Here is a 12,862-nt window from a genome sequence, read left to right as displayed (position 1 = left end):
CTCACGAAAGAATGAGAATGAAAAGGCAAATAACATTTTGTTATTATTAAAATAGTTTTTAAAAAGATAGTTTTAACCTTGTGGAAACACTCAAAATGTCTCAAGGACCATCAGGGGTTCCCAGACCACATTTTGAGGTTTTTGGCATAAAACTTATGTAGATCCAATGCTCTTTCTGGGCCCATGCAAAAATGTATACAAGCAAAATAAAATTTCCCTTAGAAAGTGCACTACTGTGATGTCAAACTTAGAGTTCTTCATTCCCCCCCAAGACACATACCCTCACAGTATTGTTGGAAAGGTTAAGTATAAGAATAATATGTGCAAAGACTTTAGCCCAATACCTGGCACGTGGTAAGAGCTTGCAGTGTTATTAATATTAGTACTTACTAGGTATGCTGTTTTAACTAACTCTCTGAAATACATACCATTATTAGTCTTGATTTCCATACGAGGAAACCAAGGAACTGAGAGGTTGAGCAACTTGTTCAAGGTGCCACAGCTGCAAGTGTGTTGCAGGCTGGCTGGCCCCAGACTGTGCTCCTAAACTCTGAGATACACCACCTCTCTACCCAGAAGTTTTACAGAAAGGCAAGGCAAAGTAACTTATGACTCCTCAAGGCAATATTTTGCTCCAATTAAAAATGAAAAAGTATCAAGGCTATAGAAGTATAGGAAATATCTGACAGAATTGTTCAAATGAAAAGAGCAGAATGGAAAATTATAATTACTCCATGAGAGCAATTATGTAATACTATCTATAAACATGAAAAAAAATTGGGAAATACTCATAATGAATGAAAATAGTTACTAGTTGGGCTTGAGGGTTATGACTAATTTTATTATTTTTCAAAATTGTCCCTATTATATTGTTAATATAAAGAAAATAAATGCATTTAAAAATTTTACATATAAATTTATGGCACTATTTAGAAGTTAATGATATTAATTATTATGTTAAATTGTGAGTTCTCAAACATTTCCTTTAAAGTCCCTACAGAAGTTTCCACCTACATCCTCTCTCCCTTCTGATTAAACCTGCTCTTCTTCAATCACTAGCATTGGACATAAAATGCTGGCTAATTCAATTTGGTTTAATTACAGTTGCTGTAACAGAATTGTGCTCTGTTCTTTTTCATTGCAAATATACAACCTTAATCTACATTATTGCATTAAATATGCTTTTGTGGATTGAGCAGAAAAATATAGTATTATGGTGGGATGAGTTTCAAGTTCTAAACAAGGCCTGGGCAATATATGACAATTTGGAATCAAACTTATTTGTAAGCTGAGAACTTGCTGTACTGAAGGGATTTAGAGGAAGTCTGCAAAAAATTTTTTAAAAATGAATTAGAGTCCATTGAGTAAGTAGTAAGTTAATGGTACATCAATTAGGTCAAATTAGAAGAAGCAACCAACTACAGGGAAGATATTAATGAGAAGAACACATAGTTTAGAGAAATTCATTATTTAGTATTTAGCTGAAATTATTTAGTATTCAGTGTGCTGGCATAAGCCAGAGATGTACAGAAAAGAAGCCTGCAGCTGAGAAGGAACTTGAATTTGCCTGAAAATAATGCACACTTTCAATCAATACCTGCATTTTAATTATCTGCAGGACATACCAAGAACAGCTCTTAACTGCAGACGGTAATATTTCCCATCTCTTGTTCTTGTATATACATATTTTTTATAGATTAGATTCCCCATTCTTTTTTCTACCCATCTAGGGACAAACTGACCAGTGTGTGTTTCTCCTTTGGTGGCTTGTGATGTCAGTATATGGTGGAGGTGACAGTGAGTGAAGCCAAGACAGAGGGGCAGAGAAGAAGGAAAGAACCTAGAGAACGTAGCAACTGAGTGATTTTCCCTTAACCGATGAAAGAGAACAGAGAGAGCAAAATTTCCTTAGCAGTTACCTGGGGTAGCTGTGCCCGGATATCTTCAGATCCAATGAATATACTTTCCAGATGAGACCAGGTACGCTGTACCTCAAACCATATTGAGATGACAGCATCCGTGGTAGCAAGTCTCTTCTGCCAGCCTGACACTTCCTCCAGAAAGAAAGCGATGTACTTGGACATCATCAGGTTCTGAAGTTGGACCTGGTTATCCTCCAGGACCTCTATGAGGTCCTCGTCAGACTGCAGCAGGGGGACATGGGTGTGTGGGTGGGGCTCATACTGGAATTCCATGCCAGCCCAGGTGGTCTGCAGCTCCTTTAAGGTCTTCTCCATGCCCATCTCTTTCACAGCTTTGTCCACAATGCCCCGGACCTCATCCTCAAAGTGGTGAAGTTGGAGCTGCAGGAGGTGTGCCAGGGTAGTGTCATCATTCATGGTGAAGCTCACGCCAGTGGCCTGCATCAGCTGCCTCCAGTGCCGTGGCCGGATGGCTGGATTCTGAAGGTCAGCCACAGCCCTCAGGGAGGTCAATGTGTTCAACACGGTGTTTTCCAGGCCTATGAATGCATCCCAGGCCCTGACCTCCTTGTCGAGGTTCCGGATGTGCCTAGCAAACCGTTTGCACTCCAAGTCCATCACTTCCACATTAATATCCCTCCACTTGGTGGTCTCCCAGGCATTAATACTAGAGATTACCATTCCCACAGTGTCCCAAAGTTCCTTCAGCTGACAGGCCTCCTTCCTGCACTGCCTCAGTTGCTTGTAATCAGGCACATTGACTTCAAACAAGCCAGCAGACTCAGAAATGGTGGCCATGGTGGATTCCATCTGCTGGATCTCAATATGCTTGGCATCTAGCATTTGATGAGGGCCAGTGCTATCAAACCTAGAAAAGAAGATGTATTCCCCTTTTAAGTTTAGAGCACAGAGGCATGTTTCCTTGAATCATCAAGGTAATACCAGCTCACGTCTTTAAATCCTTAGTATTCCATTAAAAAGCAGGGACTTTCACCAAAGTCTTTAATTCTAGGAAGAAAAGATGTTCAGGGTAGGTGGGGATAGGGTGGGTATAATGGTTTAGAGGAGGGACAATTCAACAGAAATATCAATCATGCTTGGATCTTTTCTTCACATCTGAGAAGGTAATAAAAACACTCTTCCAGTTCCCTGCTCAGGTTAAGAAGGGAAATTCCTTAGTTCGAGCCCCATTTAGATTCTCCCCCTTATTTAGCTATGGGCTTCCAAAGACCACTTGAAACAAAAGGGCATCACTATGTTACTATAGACACTGGGAAGCTGAAGGTCTTTCTAGGAAACCATATATAGGTAGGCAATCTTCACATGAGAGAGCTCATGCTGAGAGAGGCTTCTCTGGCATTGCTGCTTCTAGAGAAGTGATTCTAAGCCTTTTAGAATCACCTGGAAGCTTTAAATAATCCTCATACTCAGGTCAATCCCTATACTGATTAAATCAGAATTTTGGGGGTCCAGGCAACAGCATTTTCAAAGCTCCACAGGGGATTTCAGTGTGCAGCCAAGATTGAGAACTACTGCTAGGGATAATAAAGACCAATTGCAAAGCCCTCACCAAGTCCCATTCAGTTGCTTTTCATCACCATTTGCCTCGTCAGGCTCTGCAACTTCTTAAGCCCTTCCTCCAAGCTGACCCCTATCTCTCACTTCCATTAACCTTCACCCTTCTCTGGCTTGCTCCCTCCTGAATTTGGGGCAGCCTCCTGTTCTGGACCTGACTTCTATAAGCACTATTTAGCTTTACAGTTTAGCTAGCATTATCCTCATTCTTTTCTCTCCAATGTTTATGGAATGCATCCACGGGGAGAATGCCACTGGTCCTCATTGGTGTTAGCCTACTTTATACCGCTATTCTTCAAGATGTGCATTCTGGCTCAGCCTTTCTCCCAACACAAAAATAACACGTGTAGAGGTATCCAAATGGTAAGTCAGTTACACCCATAAATCAAGTGTTCAAGGACCCTCTCATTTTCTTCCCCTTCCCCACCACCAAGCTCAGGTTTTCTCGTCTCTTTGGAGTAGCGTCTGGGAGGGCTGGCTTCAGGGAAATAGCAAATTTCCTCCAAAATCAGAGCAGGGCATCATGGTGCTCAGCATCAAGGGCTGAGCACCATGAGGAAGGAGGAAACAGATAACTAGAGAATTGGCCATTTCCTCTGATCCATTGTGTGTGCATATAAACTGCTTTTCTTGAACTGTCCCTTCTCAATTGTATTTAGAAATACTTGACTTGAGGGATGGAAAGTTTTCCTAATTAAAGTCATTTACCTGAATTGCTTACAATTTAAACCTAATTACCATGCAACACGATAACAGTTATGCATACCATTAAATTAGTGTCAGGTTAACTCTGATGCTTGTCATGTTTAATTCAAACACTAAATTATATTCCTGCTTGTTCCATTCAAATAGCCTTTGGCTCATGTTCTATGTTTGTAGACTCATATCTTAAGAGAAACAGTTGTAAGTCTTCATTGTTCTTCATCTCCCAAAGTTTGGAGTTCTCAGAGTTGAAGAGGGCCCTTTGTCTATATAAGCAAGACGATTTCTTCCCTATGAGGAGCAGTAGAAAAAGCACTGGGAGGGAAGAAATGGAACATTTCCACTTGAAAGTGGTCCATCAGGAGAGACCGTCAAGCATGAATGGTCCTTCTGCTTAGTGTTCATTTCCAAAGACTAACTGTTTGCACCTGTTGGCTCTAGTTTTTATCTTAAGTGGAGTGAACTTAAAGAGAGAATCTGGCCTCTTGGTGTCAGTACAAGATCTGTAAGAGTCAGGCAAATTCTGAAAGTCTACATTCTATTTCACTTATTAATAAACTATAATTATTAGGTAAGATGTGAGCTATTAGAATATTTGGAGTATACACAGAAGATAAGTGATCTTGCCAACTATCCTTTCTTCAGTATATATGAACATCCTTAAATCAATGTTGGCTCCTCAAATATTTGTAAGAGGTGATTATTCATCAAACTTATTCCAAATTTCATCTACCCTGTGGCATAATTTGTGTTTACAGCTTAAATTTGTGGACAGTCATTTCCTGCAGCTGAGCACACATAAAAGTTAATTTGGCCTAAGTAGTAAAAGAAAGCTGTAGGTGTGAGAGCAGGTAACCCTCATACCATTTAAAAACTCGACTTCAAATAATCATAGACCTGATTAATGTGCCTAATAAACTTGAAGCAGTTCTCCAAACCTTGGGGGAACAATACTGTATTATAAGAACAAGAAAGCAATAGGAGGGAAAATGTTGCACTGATTCTTTGAAATTGAAATAATGTGAAAGCATTGTAATCTAAAAGAGAGATGCCAGGAAAGTCTGTATGAATAAAAAGAGAAATGGAAATATGGTGTTCATGTATGAAATCTTAAAAAAAAAAAAAAAGAAAAGATTGGTTCAGGCCTGACCTATATGTGATTGGGGGCGGGGTGGGGGGGAGAAGTGAGGGGAGAGAGAGTGAGTGAGATAGATAAGATGCTTTCAGATAAGCATCTTAAATGATCTGAAAGCTAGTCATTGGTAAGTGTTAACCTCAATGCCATACCTATATATACTGTATATAATGAACACCTCCACTTGATGCCCTACAGATATCATCAATTCAACGTGTTCAACCCCAAACTTGTGACCCCCACAAATCCCATCCCCATTTTGTGGCCCCCATCTCAATGAACAGCTGAACTTTACCACCTTTTACCTACTGTCCAAACTAGAAGACAAGGAGTTATCCTAGACTTTCCTCCTCCCACATATTCCATATTCATTGGATCCTGCTGACTCTCCCCCCTAAACCTCTCAAATCCATTCTCTTCCATTCTCCAAGCCATGTTTCAGTTCAGGCCTCTCCATTTCTCACCTGGCTGTTGTAATGGCTCCCCAATTCGGCACCTAGATTTCAGTCTGTCTCATTCCATTCTGTTCTCTACAGTCATGAGAAAGTGGCATGGATATTGTGTTGTTCTTAGGCTTCGACTGCTCAGTGGTTGATCAGAGTCAATGTGTTCAAATTTGAACACAAGGCCTTACAGAACCTGGCCACATGGACTTCTCCATTTTCATCTCCTACTTCCTGCACCCCATCCCCCAACCCATACACACATGCAATTCTTCAGATGCTTCCTAAATTTTCATCCTTCTATGTCTTTGTTTGAAATAGCCTCACTTCCTGCTCCCTTTTTCTAAAAAGTTAACTCTCTCTTGCCCATTGGCTCAAGCAACACCTCCAACAAATCTGCCTTCCCAGTGGGGGTTAGAGACAGCACCCTATGCATATGTCCTATAATTCATTTTTGAAACTGTCCCTGAAGTTATAAGTCCTTCATGTCAGGGAACGTGTATCATCTCTTAATCCTACCACTTACATTATTTTTTTGCTCACTTTACTGTTGAGACCTCAGTGTCATTTATTCTACAGAAACCTAAATCATATGAACAGACAAGGTTAAGCAGAAGATCAAGGTCAAGCTAAACTAATGGTATGTCATAGGATATTAGTATGTCCCTGCAAGGTTTAATGACTAATTCATCCTTTTTTCTGGCTATTGAAGGGACAATAGACATTGTGCAAGCAAGAGAGAAGACACTTCTCCCCGCATACCTGCTACATTGGGTGACTTGGAAAGCCTTGCTTTCTCTAGTTACCATGTATGACAGCACCCAGTGGAAGAGTATCTCTCAGCAGCTTACAGAATCTGGTTGTCATCTGCAAACACAAATGATTGACATTGAGGCTAGAGCTTACAGATCAGTTGCTTTGGCTAAGAAAACCCAGGGTTATCTTGGCCTTGATGTGAGTAAGAGGTTTGTGTGTCATTGCCGTGTTTCTTAATTCAGGAAAACTGTGCTCAAGGTCAGGAGAATCGAATAAGAGAATGCTGCCAGAAGTTTGGGGAATTCCTTTCACTCAAAGGGGGAGAATTAGTCACCCATTTTAGGAGTTGCAGAAAGTCCTTGAATATGAGTAAGGTGATTTAGTCAATTACTGTGAAGTGTGAGAGCTCAGCTAGGAATATGCTGATACAGCTCAGAAATAAGAACTTTCCTTGGATGTGAAGAAAGAACCTCAACCCAAACAACCTGGCTTTACCTGGCACCTGTCAGACCACAAAAGCCTAATGAGATGCTCACTTATTCCTCCTCAAAGACAAGATCATTGGGACCTAAGCACAGCAGATATGTGTAAATGTTCTAATCTAATCAGAACAGAAATTTGCATTCACTGAGGGTCTGCATTTTAGAAATTCTTAAGTGATCTAAAAGTGAAGGAACAGGTATTAAACCGATTTGCCATATACAGTACCTAAAAATGTTAATTATACCCACATACTAACACATACCAAAGTAAGAAACAAAACAAAACATACAAGTTGATGCCCACTAAGATTCTCTTCAGTAATAAATCCATGATTCTGCTGCAGCCCTGATGGTTTTCTTGACAAGAGGAGAAATGTACCAAAATTGCAGTGCTGTTTGGTTTTCCACACTGCTGTGAGCAGTTCTTTTCAAAGCATTCTCTTGCAAAGATTCATCTGCATGTCAAAATAACAGATGTGAGTTTGGAAAACCTACTTAAGAGCTGCAGTATCCGCACTGCCAGCAGATACAAGTGCTAAAACAGAAAAACCAATGCAGCTATCAAAGAAAAACAAAACCACCAGCTGATCAATACACACTCACAATGAGACCATGAAGGATAGATACCAGATTTCCAACCTAAGTATCAAAACACACCAGCAAACAAGTGCTGATTCCTTTCAAGCAGTCTCACACGTTTGTTTGTGAAAATACTTCTCCAAACATCTTTGGAATTCCTCTTTTGAAATTTTCTTATGTAAAGAGACGAGTGTTTTATTTTTAGGACTGCTGCCTTTGGTGTGGCTGTTGTTAACACTAAGTAGCATTATCAGGCTGATAACCCATTGCGCCAGTTTGAAGCTGTTATGTACCCCAGAAAAGTCATGTCCTTTAGTACTCATTCAATATTGCTGGGTGGAATCTTTTTTATTGTTTCCATGGAGATATGACCCACCCAATTGTGGGTGGTAACTTTTGATTAGATGGTTTCCATGGAGATATATCTCCACCCATTCAAGGTGGGGTTGCTTACTGGAGCCCTTTAAGAGGGAACCATTTTGGAAAAAGCTTTAGTGCCACCAGAATCAATAGAGCCCATGAAGCCAGAGAGACACTTTTGGAGATGAAGAAGGAAAATGACTCCAGGGGAGCTTCATGAAATAAGAAGCTGGGAGAGGAAGCTAGCAGACATTACTGTGAGCCCTTCCAGCTGAGAGAGAAATCCTGAACTTCATTGGCCTTTCTTGAGTGAAGGTAACCTCTCGTTGGACATTTTCACAGCCATAGAATTCTAAACTTGCAACTTAATACATTCACGTTTTTTAAAGCCATTCCTTTTCTGGTATATCACATTCTGGCAGCTTACAAGACTAAAACACCCATCTTCCTCCTTCACCAGTCTTTGCTCCAAGGGATCAGTGTCCAATCGCAAATAGTCATCTGCCTGCCCAAAGGAAAGTCAACAGAATATGACTCAGACTCTGAAAGATACTCAAAAAGAGCTCCACCAATGTTTTGAATAGATATTTTTATGGAACAAGGGCATAGCTCCTAAAGCCATTATTCTAAAGGAATACAGACTCATTTGTCTTTATCTGTCCTGGCCTGACTGCTTAAAGGGTAATCCCTTACTTTTTTTAGGGTAGTTATTTTGGCTGCACATTGGAATCAGCTGGGGACTTTACAAAACACTGATGCCCAGGACCTAGCCCCTAGAAAATCTGATTTAGTTGATCTTTGGGACAGACTAGACATTGAGAGTTTTAAAAGTTCACCAGGTAATTCTATATGCAGCCCAAATAGCATAATCCTGCTTTAAAGTCATATGTTGCATATATCTGATGCAGATTTTACATCTTTCCTTCCCTACCTCTTCATGCTCATCTTGTTCTCTCTAGATCCCAGTATAACATTTGGAAGAGAGCAGGTGCTTAATAAATGTTTGATGAATGAATAATAATAGGCTATATGCCAGGTCAACCACCCAAATGTGCCTGGGACTGAGGGGCTTCACAGGGTATGGGACTTTCAGGGCTACAATTAAGACTGACTCCAGCAAACTAGGTCAGTTGGTCACCCCAGTCCCATGTGCTATGTTAAACATGTTGAAGGATTATCTCTGTAATCCTAACAACAAACCTCTGGGATGGATACTATTATCATCTCCATATTATAGGTAAGGATGAGGAAATAGAAGTACAGAGGGAGTAAGTATCTTGCCTGACATAGGAACTAAGTTACAGAACTGAGATTAGACCCTAGGCAGCCTGAATCCAGAAACTATGTACTTAATCATTATCTTATATTTCCTTCCAGTAAAGCTGTGGGTTGTTTTTTCTGTGTGGTTTGGCTTGTTGCTTTAATGTGTATCTTCTATTTCTGTGGGTAAGTAACTCTTGGAAATGAAAAGGTGCCTCACTCCTATATAGGGCTATTCTCCAGTGTGAACACTTTCAAGTTTCAGGAAAAAACTCAGCCTGGGAAACAGAAAGCAAGTCATGAAGCCAGAGAGAGGGGAGAGTACTCCCTATCACTGGACCTCAGCAGACACAGGCGCATTTCTTGCTTTAGGTGTTTTGGCAAATCAACACAAGCTGAACATTCAGAATGGGCTTATCCTCCTGGCTGATGTCCCCGATGCTGAGCAGTGGACCAGGAGCACCCCAGTAGCATCTCCACCAAAGGAAGAAACCAAGAAAGTACCCCCAGTATATGTGCAGTGTGAGCATGTGGGAGTGGCACTGCCCATTAGACAATTGTTTTCTTTATGTAAATATCCACAATCACAAGGAGGCATAGTGTCTGAGCATTACTAAACAGAGGAAGAACAGCCTGAAGTCAACCCTTCACCTCAGATCCTTTAGGCGTCCCAGATTCTTTCCAACCTTATTCCAAAATTCTTGTAAAAGTCTACCAGCCCTTTTTTTTTTTTTAAATCGAAAGAACAGAAGTCTGCCAGAGAACTTAGAATGCTACAAGTGTAGTAGAAAACCTAGTAGTTAATTTTACCACATATTATATCCATTATAAACCTGGAGACGCAAGAGGATTCTAGACATTTTAAAACTGCAGTATGCACCATGGAAGATAGTTTGGTGGTTCCTCAAACAGTTAAGCATAGAATTACCACATGACCCATCAATTCCACTTCTAAGTATATAACCCCAAAAATTGAAAACAGGAACTTGAATATTTGTATACCGATGTTCATAGCAGCATTTTCACAAAAGCTGGAAGCAACTCAAGTATCCATTGAAGATGAATGGATAAGTAAAATGCAGTTTATACATAAAATGGAATATTATTCAGCTCTAAAAAGGAATGAAGTTCTGATATATGTGACATCATGGTTGAACCTTGAAATCATTATGTTGACTGAAATAAGGCAGACACAGAAGGAAAAATATTGTATGATTCCACTTACATAAAATATTAGAATAAGCAAATTCATAGAGACAAAGTACATTAGAAGTTGCCAAGGGCCTAGGAGGAGGAGGAGAATGGAGAGTTATTGCTTGATGGGTTTCTGTTTGGGGTTAAAAAGCTTTGGTAATGGATTGTGGTGATGGTTGCTTTAATATAATTAATGCCACTGAGTTGTACACTTAAAATGGGAAATTTTGTGTTATATTGTTATTAACACAACAAAAGAAAAAAGCCAGGGTGGTCTTATAACCTTTGGCCATCCCATAAGGATCACAGAACTTTGCCTGCTCCTATCTTTCAACCAAGTGACAAAAATGGGAGGGAAGACTCATCTGCTGAATGAATATAGAAACCCAACAGAAAGTTCATCAGTGACTCAATATTGCAATGTCAAAAGGAAAGGAAGCAGCAGTAGCAACTTGGATCCATACCTGAAGGGAGCTTCTCTGCGGAATCGCTCCCAGAATTGCTGCTGTTCCCCATCAAAGGTCGTGCACCTCTGGCGGAGCAGGGCTACTTCATTCGCCTGCAGTGGGGCTACCTGCTGCCTCACAGTGATGGCCATCTTTTTTATGTTGTTCCATTTCTCTGGCAGCTCCTACAGAGGAGACCTCAATGTGGTCAGACTCACAAGATGCTCCCGTCTCGCCTGAAGTTCTGAAGTGGGACAGTGCCTGGGTGTCTTCATCTATGCTACAAGGTTGTACTCTGATATGGGGGTGTCATTCACTCATTCTCTATAACCTCTCCACTTTCTTGATTATTTCCCTGGTGACTTGCTCTCCCAACTATCACCTACATCTGATTTAACATTATCCTTCTTGCCCTTAAACTTTATTCCAGTGGCCCTTTTCCATATTCTTCAAGAGTATTTATTCTCTCATTCATGCCCCACATTTTTTTTCTAGACCTTCTTAACATCGCCCAGATCTACTTTTATTTTTCTCCAAATCAAAAAGTTGGCTCATCCATAATTCTCCAAGATATCTCTAGCATTATAATCTCTCGTATTTATTTAGTTTCCAAAAACTGCTAGATTTTACATATACACCACACATTTAGTTCTGAAACATGGGTCATCACACACCAAGTTATCTGTTTTTCGTTTACTTCAACACATCCTGGCCCACCCTAAAATCCTGAAACTTTCCCTCTGTTTCTTTTATAAGAAAACATAAGCTTCCCACTGACCTCAAGCTGCTTAAACACTGTTTCCGGCAATTCTTGCTCATAGGTCTTCAGCAATTCAAGAGTTTGCCTTAAGGGTTCAAACATCTCATCAGTGCTGCTCTGCCGTTCTTTAAGAGCCTTAAGGTGTCCCATTATCTCAACCAATCCTGTGAAATCTCCTTTTTCAACTTTCTTCAGTAAGCCACCCTCACTGTTTTTTACGAAAACTTCAAGGTCAGCCAAGCTAAACAAAACAAAGAACATGAGCATTCCTTTCCCTTCTCAAAAGGAAGCTTTATTTACTTCCCTAACAATAATAGGTATTATTACAGAAAACTTACCATGTGCCAAGCACTGGACCAGAAAAGGATATTAATGTGACCACTGGTGACATTTAAATATGATTTTTAGAAAAGTGAGGTTTCCTGAAAGTCAAATGAAGACACTCTTTGGGAAGGAGGGACCGATCAGCTGAAAGTTACAAGTAAGATGAAGACTGATAATTACCACTGGAGTCAATCATATGGAAATCATTGCTTATCAGAGTGATTTACTGACAAGCATGGTTTCAGTGGCGTGGTATAGTAAAAGCCTGACTGGAGAGTAAGTTAGAGAATGGTGAACTTGTTTTTGTAACTGTATAGTGTATATAATAACATGAACAACCCTTCTGATAAAACAACTGAAATACTCAAGCACATAATTTTTAAAAATCATTTAAAATGCATCACTCAGGTGGCATTAAATTAAGGTAACTCCAGAGGCTGAAAATGCAATGAAAGCAAAAACTCTGGGAGACTAGCAAGATCCAAAGCTGGCTTTCACACAATAGTTTCTACTGAACCCTGGAGACCTTAAGGTTTTATTTTGTTTGATTTATGGGATTTGAGAGGCAAGTGATTAAACCTAGGGACGACACAAAGAGAAGAGTCTGATAAGAGGCTGTATATAATGTTAGGGCACCATAAAGTGAGCAATAAATAAACATGGTACACAACAAGAGACAACATGGAATCATGCCTGTCTTGACCTTGGCAATGAGTGGACTATTGCAGGTTGTAGTCCAAAGTGATCTGAGGTTGGGAGAATCTCTTGAAGATTAGCCTTTCCGGAGGAATGCAAATTGATTCCAATCCTCAAAGGGTTCCCACAGATAAAAATCCAAGGACATGATTTTACAATGTAAAATCACAAGATACACAAGGAAAGAAGTCACCATAAATGGGAGCCAACAGAAAGAGTGACATTAGA

At 40.1% G+C, this 12,862-nt stretch overlaps 1 protein-coding gene across 8 annotated transcripts in view; it reads right to left on the bottom strand.

Annotated features, from left to right (window-relative positions):
• Window positions 1-12,862, bottom strand: part of DNAH9 (dynein axonemal heavy chain 9) — a 372,566-nt gene that overhangs the window by 269,791 nt on the left and 89,913 nt on the right. For 7 of the 8 annotated variants that reach the window (XM_077166001.1, XM_077166003.1, XM_077166004.1 and 4 more), the window contains 3 exons: window positions 11,633-11,855; window positions 10,873-11,039; window positions 1,920-2,790 (listed from right to left, as the gene is read on the bottom strand). In XM_077166001.1, coding sequence (XP_077022116.1) covers window positions 1,920-2,790; window positions 10,873-11,039; window positions 11,633-11,855 — 1,261 coding nt within the window. The remainder of the gene's footprint in view (window positions 1-1,919; window positions 2,791-10,872; window positions 11,040-11,632; window positions 11,856-12,862) is intronic. The other variant, XM_077166002.1, reaches the window with a different exon arrangement.

This window comes from Tamandua tetradactyla, chromosome 6 (genome assembly GCF_023851605.1).
Source record: "Tamandua tetradactyla isolate mTamTet1 chromosome 6, mTamTet1.pri, whole genome shotgun sequence".
Lineage (NCBI taxonomy): Eukaryota > Metazoa > Chordata > Mammalia > Pilosa > Myrmecophagidae > Tamandua > Tamandua tetradactyla.
This window is presented reverse-complemented; position numbering and strand designations above follow the sequence as displayed.